The sequence below is a fragment of the Hyperoodon ampullatus genome (assembly GCF_949752795.1).
Source record: "Hyperoodon ampullatus genome assembly, chromosome: 3".
NCBI classification, from domain to species: Eukaryota; Metazoa; Chordata; class Mammalia; order Artiodactyla; family Ziphiidae; genus Hyperoodon; species Hyperoodon ampullatus.
This window is the reverse complement of record NC_136916.1, coordinates 175,047,065-175,065,171: the sequence shown is the minus strand read 5'-3', so window position 1 is coordinate 175,065,171 and position 18,107 is coordinate 175,047,065. Positions and strand designations below refer to the sequence as shown.

At 58.1% G+C, this 18,107-nt stretch overlaps 1 protein-coding gene across 3 annotated transcripts in view; it reads right to left on the bottom strand.

Moving 5' to 3' along the window:
• Positions 1–18,107, bottom strand: part of EVL (Enah/Vasp-like) — a 165,362-nt gene that overhangs the window by 17,838 nt on the left and 129,417 nt on the right. For all 3 annotated transcript variants that reach the window (XM_079700343.1, XM_079700344.1, XM_079700342.1), the window contains exons 4-5: positions 4,254–4,317; positions 1,069–1,130 (exon numbers count right to left, since the gene is read on the bottom strand). In XM_079700343.1, coding sequence (XP_079556469.1) covers positions 1,069–1,130; positions 4,254–4,317 — 126 coding nt within the window. The remainder of the gene's footprint in view (positions 1–1,068; positions 1,131–4,253; positions 4,318–18,107) is intronic.

The following is an 18,107-nucleotide window of genomic DNA, read 5'->3' as shown; positions in this document are numbered from 1 at the left end:
TGCGGCAGGGTGACAAGTGCCACCTTGTATGAGGAGGCGCTCCAACCTGACCGGAAGTCCATGGAAGGCTTCCTTCGGGAAGAAATGACTGTGCTGGGACAGGACAGAAGAGCAGGAGTGACGTTTGATGAAGGGTGAGCGAGTGCGAGGCGGGGAGGAGGCCCTGCAGGAACCGAAGGAGCTGCCGGGAGGGAGTGTGTGCAGGGCAGCGGGTCTGCGGGGACCGGGCCTGTGCACCTGGAGCCCGTGCCAAGGACCCAGGTTGTTCAGGAGTGACGGAGAAGGGTGACCCGGTGACGGGGTGGGACCCTCATTAGTAACGCAGGGGTGGGGCAGGAGTCTGAGGGGTGCAGCAGCCTAGCTGAGAGGGGGCGGCACCAGACAGCATCCCCACCAGCGGGGGCGTCTGCAACCGGCTGGGGCCCGGTGTCCTCATCAGTAGGACAGGGAAACATTCAACTGCTGACTTCACAAGGCTCGAGAGAATTAAGTGAAACGAAGGACGTGGAAGTACTTTGTAAGTCATGAAGCCCCATGCTTACTAATCAACATTACCCGTTTCCAGAAAACCCCTCTGCTTAACTGTGCTGAGTTCCAGTCACCGTTCAGGACTGAAGCCACCCCTCCCCTGGGGTCTTCTCTGACCCCCAGGGCAGCTGGGGCCCCCTCCATGTGCCTCCACCCCTGCACTGACTTGGTAACTGCATGTGCCCCGCAGTGATCCAGGGTCATTAGTTTGTGTCCTTGACTGGACAGTCAGCTCCGTGGGGCAGGGGGTGCATCCGCCTCGTCCACCGCTGTGTCCTCAGCCCTTAGTACAGGGCCTGAGATACGCTCTACTCAGGGGATGAGTCGGGGGAGGACCAGAGGCTGGTGGGCAGGGCTGGACCAAGCTGAGCTAGTCCCCGCACCCTTGCTCCATTCCCTCGTTTCCGCACGTTCACTGGGCGTGGCTGTCACGCTCTGAGGCCTGTGCAACCAGCAGCTAGTCACAGCGTTCCCAGTGTGTCCCTGGGCACCATCTAGTGAAGGGGCTGCCAGCCGGGCACAGGTACGGGAAGCTCTCACCTGTGGCTGAGGCTCTTCTCTCTAGAGACTCCTGGCGCTGCTGCTGTTGCTCCATCACTTGTCTGAAAAGCAAACACAGCAGAACGGGTCTGACCTCCTGGAGCAAGAGCAGCGTGGCTCCGCGTCAGAGCCCAGGCTGCAGAGTTGGGCTTCACCAGCGCCCCGGGGGGCTCAGCCATGAGCTCGCCTCATCCCACCCTAGGCTCCGGCTGCTGGGCTTGCCGCCCTGCTTACAGAGGCAGAGTTGTAGGCCCTGACTCCAGGGCCCTACACGGGGGAGCGCCGGCAGCCCGCTGAGTCTTAAGACACCTGGGCAGACCAAGCTCTCCCCTAGGCTGGACAAGCTCGCCTGGCTTTTGGGGGCCTATGGCCACAACAGACTTGACCTCAGGGGCACCCATTCTTACCGCAACTGGCCCAGTTTCCTGGAACAACTGTCAGGCACTGTTGTCTGTGAGAGAAGTGGACACTACGGCTACCCGTCCTCCTCCTTCCCACTGATCCAGCTGCGGCCTGGCCTCCATCTGGAGGGCCATTGGGAGGCTGCGCTGTAGTGCAGGTGCACCTCTGCGGGGACCAACCTCCTAGCTCCTCGCATGAGTGGCCCTGGGTTGCTCTTCAGGGTTGGACGAGTGAAGACACTGACCCACAAACACATCCAGAGAACCTGGGGCTGAGATGCTGGGGGAGGAGGGGTTCGAGGAGTCACGTGGGCCCAGGTGGCAGCAGGGCTTCAACTGCTGAGCCAACTCTGAAGGCCTGTAATGGGGCGCTGGGCTGAGCAGCGCTCCAACGTGGGAGGGCGCCCCCAGGGCGAGAGGCTGTGGGCCATGCGTCTGCTCCACTGGTTTACAGCGCAATGACGTCTGGGGCCGGGGCCGGGTGTGCATGCAGCAGCTGCTCAGTACGCGCTTTGTGTGGAATAGCTACCTGGGGCTGCCCAGCTGCTTTCACCTTGGAGGAAGGTCAAGTGGGACCTGGAGTTTACTGCAAGGTCATTTAGAGGTAGAGAGCTTTCTGGTTCCCGTTCTGGGATTCACTGGTTTGCGATTACACGCAAGTCATTTCCCTTTCCTGGGCCTCAGATTCCTCTCCATAAATAAGCATGATAACACCTGTTTCATGGGGTTCTTGCGAGGATTATGCCCGAGATCTAAAAAATAATGAAAAAGACCCTTTTGACACTAAAGAGTTCCTACCTCACTGCTGGGTACCACGCAATTCCTCTCTTTCTGGGCCCCCCTCCGTGGTGACTGCCAGGGATGCAGGGGGAGTAGGATCTCTGCTCTGCAGTTTGATGCCTGTGGTTCACAGACTGACCTCCCGGGGTCGCTCGGTCTGTGCACAGTCGACTGCAGACAAAACTGAATGGCCCTCTGCAGCCAGTGGCCTGGAACACTGGACTTGGGGGGTGGCGTTAGATAAAGTGCGTGGTGTTTCACTAGTTCTGAGAGTGCAACTGCAGGGTCTGTTTAGGACGCAGGCCTTTCTCGGGGTGGAGGCAGCTCTGGAACCTGGCACAGGGCTGAGCTGGGGCCAGTTCTGGTTCTGCTTCTAAGTTTTGCTTACTTTGGGCAAGTCATTTCTGTTCTCTGAGCTTCAGTTGGCTTATGTGAGAAATAATATAGGTAGTAACAACCCCTGATGGCTAATGTGAGGATTAAAATGAAACAAAGTGTGTAAAAGCCCCTTGTAAACTGCAATAAGTTATACTCCTGAGAGGCTAGAAGACAGGCCAGTGGAATTAATAAAAAGGAAGCTCTGGGCTTCCCTGGTGGCGCAGTGGTTGAGAGTCCGCCTGCCGATGCAGGGGACACGGGTTCGTGCCCTGGTCCGGGCAGATCCCACATGCCGCAGAGCGGCTGGGCCCGTGAGCCATGGCCGCTGAGCCTGCGCATCCGGAGCCTGTGCTCCGCAACGGGAGAGGCCACAACAGTGAGAGGCCTGCGTACCTCAAAAAAAAAAAAAAAAAGGGTAAAATGGTAAATCTGATGATTTTTTAAATTTTAAATAAATTGTTAAAAAGCCGGAAAAAAAAAAAAAAAAGGAACCTCTCCAACCTGAGTCTGGGAAGCATATTCCCATCTTTCCTTCGTTAACACTGTTACCTTCAAACGGGAAGCCGAGGCCTAGAGCAGTACCTGGCCCAAGGTCACAAAGGACACCATGGCAGCCAGAAGGTGCTCAGAGCAGGGCAGAGGCTCGAGAAGAGAGCCCCCTGAGAGAGTCTCACAGCCAGGTGAGGGCAGGGATGTCGGCCTCCCCAGCTCCCGGCCCCAGGCTCTACCTGAGTCTCACCACAGGCCCCTGGAGGCACGCCCTCTCCCGCTGACCTGGCTGAGGATGCAGGCCCCAGGCCTCCCTCCGCAGCACGGCTCCCACAGAGCCGGGACTCCAAGCCCCTCAGAGACACTGAGTTCCCACCCAGGCGGCACAGACCAGGTTCAAGCCCTGGTGCTGCCTTACCTGGCAATGTGACCTGCGGAGGCTGCTGCCTCCTTGGCCACCACGGCCTCTTTTGTAACTTCAGGACAATGACACTGGCCCTTCCACCCAGTTCTAACACTTAAGAAGCTCCGTGGAGGGGCTGGGGGGCAGGGCGTCACCCTATGGCCTAAATCCCGCCGGCGCAGCCCTGGCCCAGCCACCCAAGAGCAGCTGCAGCGCACAAAGTGCTCTCACAGCCTCTGCCTGCTTGAACCTCCACCGGGAGGCGAGCAGGCAGGGCGTTAAGATCCTCTAGAGAGGCCGTGGCACCCACCCAGGGCACCCAGCCAGACAGTGGCAGGACCAGGGCTCACGAGGCCTTCGGACAGAGCACAGGACGGGGTCAAGGACGGGCCTGAGTCGCACAGGCCTGGCGGGTCGCGTCCGCCCATCTCCAGCAGCACACAGCCTTGGCCACGTTACTGAATCCCCAGATGACCACCTCCTACTATACCCGGGAGGGCTGTGCTCAATAAGTGAGCGATTCAGGACACTGCCAGGCTGGTCACGAGGCTGCAGCGCCGGCGAGCTCTCCCCCTGTGAAACCGCACCCTCTCAGGGCCACGGGCAAAGCAGCAATGAGCTGGCTCCCCTTCCTTTCTGGTCAGGCCTGTTCCCCCGCCCCCGTGTCTCTCTGGGAGTCCTGGCTGCAGCCACAGGTGTGTCCTCCAGGCTGGCCCTTGCTGCTGGGGGGTTACCTTCTCTGGATGTCCATCTCATCAGGAGACGGGCCATTCTGCACCTGACGCTGGCTGGAGGAGCCTGTGGGGCAGAGAAGCACAAGAGCGCGGCGGTTAACAGAGAAGAAAGGGCCCCCGGGACTCCCCCTGCCTCTGCCCTCTGGTCCCACCGGAGATGGTCTCAACCGTTGGTTCTCAGCCCTGCAACGCCCTGTCCCACTTCAGCCTCTCAGTCATCCCTCCTTCCCCCTTTCTCGCGGCTCTTGCCTTGGCGCCAGTAAAGGGGGTGCCATTTCACACGGCTCAGAATCACCCCTTCTCGCCTGACCCCTCTGGCCTCCCTCTCAAGCCACACCTGCTGTTGCCACGTCCTCATGTGCCACTGTGCCCTCGACCCTCAACCTCTGGCTCCGGCCTCTCCAGGTCCCACAAAGCTGTTCTAACTAAAATTTGGAATCACTGAACCCAGCAGATCCGTTTTATTCCGCCTTTTGAGCAGGCGAATGACCCTTACAGCAGGTACGTGTCAGAGCCGGGGTTTCAGCACCGGGTCTGGGCCGCAGCCCGTGTCCCTCACCGCGATGTGACGCCCTCCTGCCTGCATCTAGGAGTCTGGAGGTGTGGGGTGGGCAGGAGAGAACAGAGCAACCGTGGCGCCTTCCAGGCCACATTCTTGCCCCTGACCCTGAAGGCAGGGCCCCAGAGCAGGCGAGGTCTGCCGAGTGTACCTCCTGTTCAGACCGGGGCTGGTGCTGTGTTACATTCACAGGAAAATCAGGCTTTTGCTCCAATCTGAGAAGGAGCCGATTGTTCCTTCTCTTTGTCAGCTCAGGTGTCACTGGGGAACTGAAGAGTCACAGCAATGGGGGAGGGACTCTGGGCAAGCTGGCCTCATGCCTCGCTGCCTAGACGGGGAAGGGGCATCGTCTCCTCTCTAGGATGAGGGGCCAGCAATGCTCAGCGTACGACAAACTCCACGATGGGCAGAAGGCCTCTCCCACAGGTGCTTCAAACAGCTGAGAGGTTAGCAGGGTGTCCCCTGGGTCAGGGGCACAGCGGCACAGAGAGTAACAGAATCTCAAAGCTGAAGCAGGTCATCTGATTCTGGGGCAAGCTCCTGCCCAGCACAGGTGCCCTCCAGGCTGGCTCTCCTAGCATGATCCCTGCAATGCAAGCCTTACCTCCCAAGGGAGCAGGTTCCTTCCTACACCGAGGTCCCAAATCTACCCACCCAGGAAGGCCCGATTTCCACCCCCAGGTGTGACAACACGGGTTGAATCCTTTTCTACGCTTGACAGTCCTTTCCAAGCAGGAAGTTTGCTTCCATATTCGGCAGTGCCCAGTCCTAGGCCCCAGTATGGGCTTCAGTCAAGTTTTCAGTGAGCCTTGCTTTGCCGCTTCCGGAGCCCTGCGTGGATGCTTTAGTTGGGGAAAGAGGAGGATCCAGATGGTGGGCAGTGGGCCAGCTGCTTGATGGGAGGAGGGCCTCCCAGCACCTGAGGATGAATTTCTCCCCTGGGTGGCCCTGCCTGACCCTGCCTTGCTCAATGCCAACTGCTGAACTCAGGGGCCGGGCAGGAGAGAAGATGCCTGCGTACTCTTTACAGAGGTGACTACATAAATATCTGGTGGCCTGGCACATAGCAGGTGTGAAATAAATACTGGTTTTCTTTTCCTGTCTCTAAACATGCTTTTTCTGCTTTATTTATTTAACATAAAATAACTCTGCTCTTTCTAAAAATTGGTTTTTCTGTAAATATGTCCAGTATAGACATTAGAAAATTTTTCAAGTTTAATAAAGAAAAAACATTCTTAATTAAAAAAAAAATCCACGGCGGAGGGGATGTCTTTTCTCTCCCACTCGTGAGGCCCAGGCCTCAGGGCCCCTCCCCTCCTCGTTCTCAGGAAACCAGAGCAAGAATATGAGAACACTGCTTGACAGCGGTGTCAAGGCACTTTTCTTAATTTAATTTACAGTTACTTTAATTCTCACAACCCTACTGGACAGCTCCCAGGAGGGCTTGTAACAGGTGAGAGAACAGCCCAGAAAGGGTAAGTGACACACCTGTAAGTAGGAGAACCAGGCTCAGACTACCCGCAAAACGCCCCTTTCTTTCTTAAATTCAATCGCACCGTGGTGTCGGCTGAGACCGGCCCGTAGGATGAAGAGTGCAGGTGGCAGACTGGCCAGAAGGGTCCCGGGTGAGGGGCTGCAGCCCTCAGACGGCGCCCAGGCTCTGCCTGGTGTCCACGCGGCGGACAGTGCCACCCACTCAGCCCAGCATTTGGGGCTCAGGCCTGACAGCTGGACTCCTGCCTTGTTCCAAGACCCGGTCTCGGCTGCTGGGCCCATACCCGCGCCCGGATCTGCCCCTCTTCCGGGGCCAAGCCCCTGCCCGGAGAGCCTCTGCCTGGCCCCTGGTCTGAGGATGGGAGCCCACCCTCGCTCTGGCTGGGCCCCGCCAGCTGTCAGGACCCCCGCTGGCAGCCAGCTGCCATGGCGTGAACTGCGGAGGTCCTGCGCTTGTTCCCCTTGTTCCGCCCGCCGGCCTGGACTGCCTCCTGACACCCTCAGCCGGCCGGGCTGGTCAGGGTGGGAGGACCGAGCGGAGCCCTCGCTGCTCCCAGGGGGCTCCAGTCCCTGCGCGTGAGGCATCTCAAAACGAGACGGCTAGAACTTTAGACACTATGGGGCAGGAAGAGACAACACTGGTTGCGTAAGGCCTCCCATTCTTCTTAACCTCAGAAAACGTGAGTATGTTTTGAGCTGCGAGGGTCCTTAGCATCAGAAAGCACAGGCTCTCTGTCTCAGAGGGGAGGGGTCTGTCCAGGGTCGCGCGGGGCGTGCCTCCTTCCTCCTGGCCCATTCCACCCACTGGCCACGGTGCCCCACTGGCAGAGGTGGGAGGAGAACGGGGAGGAGGCTCTGCCCTCCAGAGCGGTCTAGGGCCTTTGGGAAGCCTGGGCAGAGCCCATCCGTAGATGCTTCTTGTGTTGAGATCTCAGGGCGGGAGCATCGGGCGGCTGCTCATCACTCCCGTCTGTCCCGCGTCCCAAGTTACTTCCCATGATTCTCCGAGTGGTGCAATCAGAAGCCAAACACGCGGAGTGTCCCGTGCCCGAGTCACCGCAGGCCAGCCGTGCCCCCACCTCCAGGATCCAGGTGAGGACCGCAGGCCACCCCACCCCCCAATCTCCTTAGCTACCAAGTCCTCTGCTGCTGCGTCTGAGACCCCAGCAGAATCCACCTGCCTCTCCCTGCTCACGTGGCTGCCTCAGCAACTCTCCTGAACCCGTGCCTTAGTCAACCAAAGGGACCTCTGCCTCGACCCACACCCCTTTCTCCCCATCCAGCTTCCACACGGACACTGCAGACCATGTGATCTGTGGAAAACACAAGGCTGACCCTTATGGGGTCAAGTCCAAGCTCAATGGAGTTAAGAGTCCAGCCCATCCCCACAGCCGCTTCTCCTGGACTCACCCCCGCAGCAGGCCTTCTGCACCTGCTCACTAAGCCTGGATCACCTGCTGTGCTTCCCACCTCCCCGTCTCTGTGTGGCCCCCATCCACCCGGGACACCTTCCTCACCTACCAAGTCTTCAAGGCCCAACTGCATAGCTGCCTCTTCCAGGAAGCCCGCCTACATCCTCCCGCCTCCACTGCTCGGCCTCCCCCACACCACTTTCTGATATTCCAGTGACTGCAGGGCAGAGACCACACCTGTCACTCATCCCTCCCTGCTCAAGGCCGGCTCACATCAGGTACTTAGTGGCGTATTTTATCAAATGGAGTTGGGAAGGTCTGAGGGAACGTGTGATCACCAAGCCCAGGGAAAAAAGCACAGGTGAAGGAATGGGACTGAACTCGCTCAGATGAAAATAAGACCTACCCAGAAGCGAGCCACAGAAACACAGGGCTCCCCAAGTCCGTGCCTGTTCAGAGAGGAGGCCGACCGAGGCACAGCTCCCGGGCTGACTGCTCCCCGCCGGCACCAGGGGCCCACTGCCGCCCGGAGAAGGGGCGTTGGTGGCTTTGAGAGGTGGCGTTGGGGGGGAGGCTGGCCCAATGCCATGGGGCTCGGTGTCACAAGCTGCCAAGTCTGGGAGCTCCAACTAAGACAGACCCCGCCCTTCTCTCATTCACGTCAAACAAGTTTTGCAAAGTCACAATAAAGAGCCTAATTTGCACTACAGACACGTGACAAAGAGGAAAATTTAACGTGGAACATAGACCCAACATCGGGAGAAGCGGGGTGCCTGTGAGTTTCTGGTGTCTTGTGGGTCCAGCCCACAGCATCGGAGCGCACGCCCTGCTGGCAGGCCAGGGCAGAGGGTGGCCTGATGGAGCCCCTGTCTGACCACAGAGAGGAGCCTGGGGATGGGACAGGCAGGCTCCTCCGCTCTGAGTCGATCTGACATGATGCTTCTTGGGGAAGGAGTGACTTCTTGTCCCCTGAGGCCCACATTCCAGCTTTAGGTAGGAGTCCCATCAAACACCCACTCCTACAAACACGCTGGTGACTCAGCGGAGGCCCTCTTACCCTTGGGGGTCATGAGGTGGGGGACGGGAAGGAGAGACACCACCAGAGGGGAGGGTGAGGCTGGCCAGACCCAGGCCACGAGCCCGCCCGGGATGGGGGGCTGGCAGCCGAGGGCCCTAGGGCAAGTCACTGAGTGACCGGAGGCCACACTGAAGGGGAGAGGGGCTGGGAGGACTGAGGTCAGACCTGGGGCCTCAGCAGCGAGCAGGGCGTGAACGTCCCCGCGCCCTCCACAGGGTACAGGGTTGTTCCCAGGTGGGGTGAGAGTGCCTGGTCCGGGTACTGCGCCCCGAAGACTTGCACGGCCTCCATCTGTGACGCAGATTCCAGCGTGAGATGCGATCGTCCTCGGGGACGCTGCCCTCATTTAGCAGCAAGGGGCCGGGGAGAGCAGATGGAGGAAAAGCTGGCTGCACAGGGTCAGGCTTCCGGGAGAAGGGACCCAAAGTGGCTGACCCGCGGCCCCGCCCCAGCCTTGCTGAGAGGGGTGCAGGAGACAGGCGGGGCCCAGGCCATGCTCTGCTGTGCAGGGGGCACCTCCTCACAGGGACTCTGCAAGCCCAGGCTCCCCGTCCCCTAGGACATATTACGTGCGCCTGTATGTGCCAGGACCCGGGCGCATAGCCGTCCAACTTAACCTCTAGGCACGTAACTGTCCTGTTCTCCACGTGCCCGGCACTTAACGTACTTCTTGGCATCCGGCCAACACTCGACAAATAGCTGTTGAATAAATGAATGATCAGGCCCCAGGCAGACTGTCTGATGATCTCCAACAACTGCCGAGGCTGTGCAGGTGGCACATTCTAGAGCTTTCCCCTCACGCTGGAAACAGGCTGTGGCTGAGCTGGGGATGCGCCTCACGAGCGGGAGATACGCGAGCAGGGAGGCACCGTGGTCACCGGCGGGGGTGGCACTCGGCCAACTCGAGGGGACGGGATGTGGGAAGAGAGAACTCAAGTTCATGGAGCAGCCACCACGCTGCGTGCTGGGTCCTGCGCCAGAGACTCCCCAACTCACTCACTTAATCCGCACCCTCATCCCAGGAGCCTTGGTACCATCCGTATTTTATCCTAAGGAAGCCGGAGAGCAGAGGACGTCAAGTGACTTCAGCTCCCTTAGACACACGTCCTTGAACTGCTCCGCCTCCCGGGGAAGGAAGGGTGGGGGAGGCCGGATGGGAGGACAGGAGCAGCGGGTCCTAGAGGGCAGTGTGGAGGGCGGGAGGCAGGCAGCGGCGGCCGGGGCGGGGGGAGCCCTGGCGCCCTTTCCCGGCCGAAGTCCAGCCCCCACAGACTCTCAGCACCCACTGGCCTCTGGAGAGGGAGACTGTGGGTCGGCCTGCCTGCCGCCCTCCTGCCTGAGCCCACCTAGGTGCCCTGCCCACGTAGTGCCTGGGTGAAGTGAGCGCAAATGAACGCTCCCGACTCAGGAGAAAGATCTGTAGCCCAGGCTCTCAGCTGTGCAGAGCCTGAAGGGCCACAGCGAGGAGAGACCCCAGAGCCTACCCGGGGTCTACTTCCCAGTGGGCTGAAGCCCGTCTTGCTGGCACTGCTCCCACGGGAGCCGGTCAGGACCAGACAGGGGCCTGGACAGTGGAGAGTGGTGCTCGGGCTCCCCCTCCAGTCCTCCCAGCGCCCCTCATTCCTGTTTTCCAGCCCCTCCCCGTTCCTGGCTAGCCTCCCTGGACTGTTTCAGTTTGTCCAAATCCCCTTTGGAGTGAACCTGGAGCCGGGGAGACCCAGGTACTTACTGGATTTCGGCCACGCCGTGGTTAAGCCCCTCCCCGCTCCGGGCCTCAGTTTCCTACCGAGCGAGACGGACGGAACCAAGGATCTCCTAGTTCTGAGTCTCAGCAACTTAAAAGGACAAAGAAGGAAATATACCTAAATGTTCACAGTAGCTACCTCTGGATTGTGGATTCTTCCCCTCTTTTTGAACTTCCAAATTCTGCACAAGCAGGACACATCACCTTATAATAAAGAAACAAAAGACTAAGAGTCCCCACGGAGGGCAAAAGCGCTCCGCTGCGACTCCACCCTGAGGCTGGCCGTACGGCCCCGTACGGCTCCTGCCCCAGGTACTGCATTTCAAGTTACACAGCTGAGGTAGGCAGATAAGCACTGTGGACACCTTCTCATGAGAAAGGCCGCCCTCCTGCTGGCCATTAACATTTATGAGGCCCTGGGACACCAGCCCCCAGCTCCTCTGGGACAGGAGGGACGGGCCAGGTTTCCAGGCAGCCTCTACAGGAAAGGCATCCCCTGGGCCTCCTGAAAAGATGGAACCTGAGATCCCAGCAGCACCGGAAACCAAGGATCCAGCACCTGCTCAGTGATGCCTGATGGAATTTCTGGCCAGCAAGTGACAGCCACCTGGTCCAGGCTGGGCAGAGCCCCAAGCCCTTTCGAGCCCCCTTCCCAGCCCCCTTCCCCTCTGCCATCTCTCTGGCTGACTCCTTCTCCTTTCTCCAGAGGTGCCTCCATTTTGGACCGGCTCAGAGCCACACTCTGAGATGGGGTGCAGTCTTCCCTTCTCGTGTCTAGGTTCCTGCTGCCAAGCAAGCAAACACACACGTGGGAACGGAGCCTGTGATCCGGGCCTAAGCTCCGGCCTGGCCACGGTCTTCAGAGCCACCCTGCCAAGGCCACCCAGGAATCGGTGGCAGAGCTGGGACCAGCGCCCAGGACAAGTGTCTCCCAGCCCAGGGCTCTGTCCACACCAGCATGCTGATGCTTGGCTCTGGTTAGACAGACAGACAGCTGCCTCACCACCTCTGTGCTTAGGAAGCCCAGGCAGGGGTGCTTAACCCACCTCCTGAGCTTGGCTCAGGAGCAGACAAATCCCGACTGCCACCGCCCTGCCAGTCCAGTTTGATTGCTTGCTTAAAGCTACCCCGTGTCAATTTTCTAGGGCCTTTTCTGCCAGTCCTTATGCGTGAACTTACGCTCACAGTGGCTGATACGTGAGGCAGCTTGTTTTGTTTTACTCAGATCACCAGGCCCAGCTGATTTATCATCCACTGCAATCCTGTAATACACCCTCATCCCTGGGCCCGCCAGTTATGGCTCAACCCCAGGGTGACCAGTGGTTAAAGCTGTGTCTAAGAGGCCAGTGTCGAAATGACCTGTAGACCCAGGTCGGCATGTGCAGATGCAGAGGCTGCAATTCAGAGAGGGGTGAACTGCCCAAGGCCACACAGTAAGAAGCACCTACCAGCCTTGCAATTAAGCACCAGCATGGCATGCCAGAGAGGAAAGGCCCTTTCACTCTGACAATGACAGCAGGAGGCCTGTGTGCCACCCTGGGTGCTAGCAAGCAGGGTCCCCTCTCCTGGCGTAGAGGGATCCTGAGGCCAGGGGAAAGGGAGGGACTTGCCCAAGAACACATCCAAACAGGGGTAAACGGGGCTAGAACCCAGGTCTCCTGGCTTCCAGGCCAGGATGCTGCCAACCAGCCTGCTCAGTCCCACTCAGGCTGTGGTCCTCAGGCCAATTGTCATCCTAGTGAAATATTTTTTCTCCTTTTCTTAATAAGCTCCTTTCAGAACACATTACACACCTTGAAAAGGATCTCAAATAGAATAAAGTGCAATAAAATCTGTCACACATTTATTTCCTGTGTGACAAACCACCTTTGCATCATTTTTGTGATTAATCTGCTCAATTATCCAGGGCAGAGCCTGTCAGACCTATGTCATAGACGGGGAAACTGAGGCTTGGAAAGGGTGAGCGGTTTCCCAAGGCCACAGGCACCCCAAGTGGACGGGGCTGCTGGGACCGGAGCCCACACCGGCCGCGGCCCAGCCCGCGTGCTGCTGCGTCTTCTGCCCACCCCTCCTGCAAGGCCTCGGTCAGAACAGCATCTCAACCCTCCGACCGTCAGTGACAGGGAGGTCGTCGCAAGACCCAGAGCTCCGGCCCCGCCTCCCCCAGCACCTGGGAGCGAAAGGGGAGGCCCAGGAGGAGCAGGGCGGAGGGGGAGGGGCTCCCGTCACCTACAGCTCACTCTGCAAAGCACGGTGCAGTCGCAGTGGCAGAAGCAGAAGCAGTGGAAGGTCCACTCCCTGCTGACCATTACAGGCAGGCCCCGGGGCGCCGTCCGGAGGCGCGCTGCTCGCATCCTGCCCACTTACCTCTCCTTCCTCAGCCGCCTGGCTTGGGCACTGGGAAACTGATACGCCGGGCAGCCGTCAAATGGGCTTCGCCGCTTCAATGTTTAATGAGGCTTCCCAGCTAACCTATCAGAACCTGCCTGCCTACCCGACTCCAGAAAGCTCTGGGGGCCCTGGAGGAGAGTCCAGACCCCTCGTGGGGCCAGCCCACGGGCCCTGGTGACGCCTGGTGTCTTCCAGAAGAAGCCTCCTACTGTGGCTCGCTCTCCTCTTGCCCCCGTGGGCTGTGGGAGGGGACGAGGTGGGTGCGGAGCCAGAGGGAACAGGTGACCAACCGAAGGAAGAGTCCCAGGCACTGCTGACCTCGGCCGCCCGCTCTTCCCGAGCTCCATCCAGCCGCTCCTTGGATTTCCTCTCCTCTCCTCGCTGCTTCTCTCAGCCAATCCCTGCCCCTCCTGCCTGCTTTCCAGCCCAACCGGCTTCAAGGCCCGCGGGAAGTCAATCCTTCACCCACTTCCACCACCCTGGACCCTTTCTGCCATCATACCTGTGGGTGCCGTGGCTGCTCCTTCCGCCGTGAAGGCGCCTCTGCACTTCCCCAGCTGGCAAAGCCCCAGGGCCCATAAAGCCCAGTCAGGTGGGTCGCCGACCCCGCGGAGCCTTCCCCGACGCCTAGGTTGCCTCCTGCTCTGTCTCTGACTCTTTCCCCTGAGCCCTGCTCTCAAATGAAACATCAGAAAGCATAGCGCTTCTGTGCGGGTCCCCACGTGGGAAACAGCATTCCCATGGGTCCCTTGGGAAACGCTTCCCGGCCCCCAGCCCCGTCCTCCAGCTCCTCTTTCCCTACCAGTGACCTACTGGGGTCAGGCCCCACCTCCCTTACCATCTTCCCTTGTGATGCTGACTGCTCCCTCTTTACTGTGCTGAGCTAAAATGCAAATATGTACAGATTTGTAAGGTACCACAAAGGACTTCAAAGGAACCTGGGATCCCCCAGACTTGCTGCCTAGGAGGGGCATCTCAAGGTTGGCACCTCCTACCCACCCCCCCGCCACTTCCTCCCTGACACGGGGCTCACACCGCCTTTCCTGTCCAAATCTTTCCCCGGATGATTAACACATCGGTTCTGCTGGACTTTGGGGCCTTGGGTAGCTAGTCGCTTTCCCTCTTTGGGACTTAATTTCCCACCTGCGGGGCTGAGCCAGAGGAGGCATCAGGTGCTGAGAGCAGCACGCCCCGTTTACACAGTGCATGGACTTGAAGCCACCTGGAGCTAAATTTGAGCCCTGGCTCTGTCACTCTCTGACCTTGGGCATATTGCTGAAGCTCTTTCTGTTTTCTGGTCTGAAACACAACGAGAGCATCCCTTATCTTGGGATGTGGACCTTCAACACGTTAGTATCAGCCTAGAGTCTGACGTAGCACAACTCAGCCCTCGGCCAGTGTCTCTTCTTCTTAGGGAATTCTGAGTGACTAACATTTCATATCTGTATCTATTAAGTTCTCATAACACATCCCAGGAGTGGAATTATCATTACCTCAGCAGGCCAGGGACGCCCAGAGAGATTAAAAGCTTGTCTACATCAAGTAAGTGACAGAGTCAGAAGCAGAAGGAGTTCCTGCAGCTTCCGAGCCCGTGTTCTGTCCCCATCAGCTTCCTGTCTCTTCAGAGGTCAGCTCTGCAAGGGGTCATGTTGAGAAAACTCCCCAGAGGGGAGGTCTTCAGGAGCAGTTTCTCTCCTTGGCATCCAGTGGTCAGAAATCCAACTCCGGATTGGATTGGTCCAGCCACGGGACCACTTCTCCTTAGAAAAGCGCTATGTCTTAGGTGCAAGCAGCTGGAGAAACTGAAGGTGAAGTTGTAACCGAAGCTAGGATGCGGGTCAGCAGAGCCAAGTGTTAATTCTCTTTGGGCTTTAGTGTCTCCATTACCTCCAACTGCTGAAGGCGCAGTGGATGGGATCCGCAGAATTCACACCCTGCAGGTGGCAGGGCTCGGACCCCGACTAAGCTGCCTGCTCCACCTCCAGCTGCTAGACGCTCCAGAAGCGTGTGATGACATCTCAACAGCAGTGTTTGCAAAGGGAATCACGAGCTACTGAAACGCAATCAGGCAAACAGCTGGATTTGAGCCCTGTTGCTGCCGGTGCCGGACTTTCCGAGCTAGTTTCTCTGTGTATAAAACGAGGGTCTTGGCTGATATGGCTTGTAAAGTCCTTTTTTACACTATGAGTCTATGAACAAGCTAATTAAATGTATTTGTTTCTTCAGCAAGGATTTATTCTAAGTTTTCTAGATGAGCTCATGTACGAACGTCCTGCCAGTTATGTGTGGCTTGGCTAATCTCCAGCTGTGCCTGAGTCACTGAGGTCACATGGTAGGGCTGCTCCTGTACTCTGCTGCTGAGGCCAGGCCACTCTCTGCCCTCCACGCCTCAACTGGAGAGGCCCCTGTGCCTTGGGTAGACCCTTCCACAGCGTGGGGTGCTCTGTGGTATGTGCAGAAACAAGAGGGCACAGACCACCCTTCTGGAGCATCAGTTTTACTGAATGGGAAATAATTCCAAATAGGGAAGGAGGCACAGATACACCATGGAGAAGAACATAAAATCTGCAGGAGTTTTTACAATACGGCCCAGGACTTGCAAGGACTTCGGAGACTGGGGGTCTCTTGCAGCTCCACCGCACACCAGCCCCGGGACAGGCGGGATCCTGACCGGCATCCAGGGCCCTGCGACTCACTCTCTGAGCCTCGCCCCGGTGTGCTCTCCTAACCTCTCTGTTCTTCAGTCGGTCGCCTGCGTCCTCCTGAAATGGTTCTTTCTTTCCTGCCTTTCTCTGGTGCTTCCTCTGCCTGGGATGTGGCACGTTCCCACCTCTGCCCCACAAGCCCATGGCCCCAGGCTTGCTCAGGGACTTGGTGAAGCCCTGCCCGCCAGGCCCCAGGCTGCCTTTTATCAGAGTTGTGTAGGTGCCTGTGTGCACCCCTGCTGGACTGCGAGCACCTTAAGAAGAATACTCTACATTTATGCCTCCACATCACAGTGTCTACTTCTCAAAACCACCTGACAGGCTGTTATTACAACCCCATGCAACAGGTTAGAAATGGAGTTTCAGAGGCATGAATTACCCCCAATCGGTGGTAAAGGTGGGTGAAGCCAGGACTCTTTCAGTCCCACCCGTCTGCCACTGCAAACAGCATGCCGTGTCCCTCCAAAGCTGGGAGACAGGCGGGGTGCTATCCACGGACAGTGGCGACTAGGGCTGGCTGGCCGGGGCAAACCATCGCTGAGTCCATTTAGAAGCCACGGGCTGTGGCCAAGAGCTGCCCAGGAGTCACAGCGGCAGAGCAAGAGGCTCTCAGGTCTCAGGAAGTCCCAGGCAGCTGGGAATCGGCAAGGACCCTCCCTCTAAGCCCTGGTAAGAGCCACGGCGCCAGGGCAGGATATCAGGATGTAATTTTTCACCTCTGAAGATCTGTCTGGCAGGGAGAGGAGGCCACGAAGGCCTGGTGCTCGAGGGGAAGGTCTAGGCCCTTCAAGACCTGGCCCTGACTGTTGCGTAAGCCTCACCGATTCCCCCACACCCGTCCAGGGTGGGAAGTGCCCCCGTGAAAGGCTCAAACACGTCTCTGTGCCTTTGCATGCACAGCTTCCTCACCTGACTGTCCTCTCTCTTCTCTAACCGGCAAACTATCCATCCTTGGAGCCCCAGATGCAGCATGCCCACTGCAGAGGCTTTCCTGGAGCCCTGTCCCTGCATCTCAGGCTCCCGAGGCCCTGGACTTACTTCCCTCTGTCCCCGCACTGCCCACACTGTACTGTCAAGTCCCTCTTCTCTGCCTGACGGAGCTCTGCAGACATGGGAACCGTGTCTCGGTTCTCTCTGTGCGCTGGTGCACGGCCCATAACAGAACAGGCCCGGGATAAGCCTGGTCCTTCATCCATCACACAAACGTCACCGTGCGCGGCACTAGGGATACAGCCGTGGACACAAACCGCTCTCCTGGGCCCTTGGTTCTCGAGAGGAAAGACAGGCAACACGGTCGCACGTAACAGGAGGAACAGAGCAGGAAGAGCTGAAGAGGCAGGTGTGTGGGTCCTGCCTCCCTGACGGGGTGTCACGTGCGCCATGGGTTACTCGGAGGGAAGAGCGTTCCAGGCAGAAGGGACCCCGGGGTGAAGGGGCACGTGTGACGACCAGGAGGCCACTGCGACCAGAACTAAGTGGGTGAGGTAGAGAGCGGGGCGGAAGTGAACAAGCAAGGCAGCCAGGGCCAGGGAGGTCCACGCAGGCCTCAGTCGGGGTTTGGATTTGATTCTGGTTAAGACTGTTAGTCTCTGGAGAGTCCTGAGCAAGGCTCGACCTGGCTCGACCTGGCTCGACCTGGCTTGACCTAGATGCGGAAAGATCAATCTGCTTGTGTGTGGAGAACAGACTAAGCACAGAAGCAGGCAAATCAAGTAGGTGTCCACTGTGAAAGCCCAGTCGTTTGTTGCATGAATAAATGATGAATGAAGGCAGGCAGCTGACAAGCAGGCGGGGGGCAGGGTCTCAAATGCTCACGCCCTGTCCACTCTAGAAGCCGCAAGTTGCATCCAAGTCCAGCACCTGGGTTTCTGCATCCCTGGGATGGTCACTTACTAAAATATTTGAGCTGGCTCTTATGCTATATGAGCTCAAGTTGGCAGAAGGCTGACCCGGAAATTATCATTCTTTAGGAAAGATATTAAGTATGCTAACTGAGAAAAAAGAAAATGGATGCTAATTAATTTTTGACTTATTTCAGAAGTAGGCATTTTGCTATAAAGATGCGCCAGGTTAAATGCCCATAATAATCAACCCGTGATCAAACTGGGTTATGATTTAGAAAGTGTGGAGGCCACCAGCTGACTGGGGTCTCTTTGACAGGCCATCTGGCTCACTGGGCAAAGGCCTGGACTTTGAATCGGAGACTTGGGCTCTGTCACTCACTCGTGTAGCCTTTGGCGAATCACTGCTGTGAGCCTTCGTTTCTTCAGCCTTAAAGTGGGGACAGGAATTCCTACCCTGTCCCTGACAGTCTCAGGAGGATGCCAGGGGACCCAGTGAGACCAGGCGGGACAGGTACAACAAAAGACACGTCCCTTTCCTTGAGGAGCATGTGGGCCAGCCCCCGGGCATGTCACTTTTTCTTCCCACACCAGTGAGGACTCTGGCCGTTTCTGAGGGCTGAGATCTCA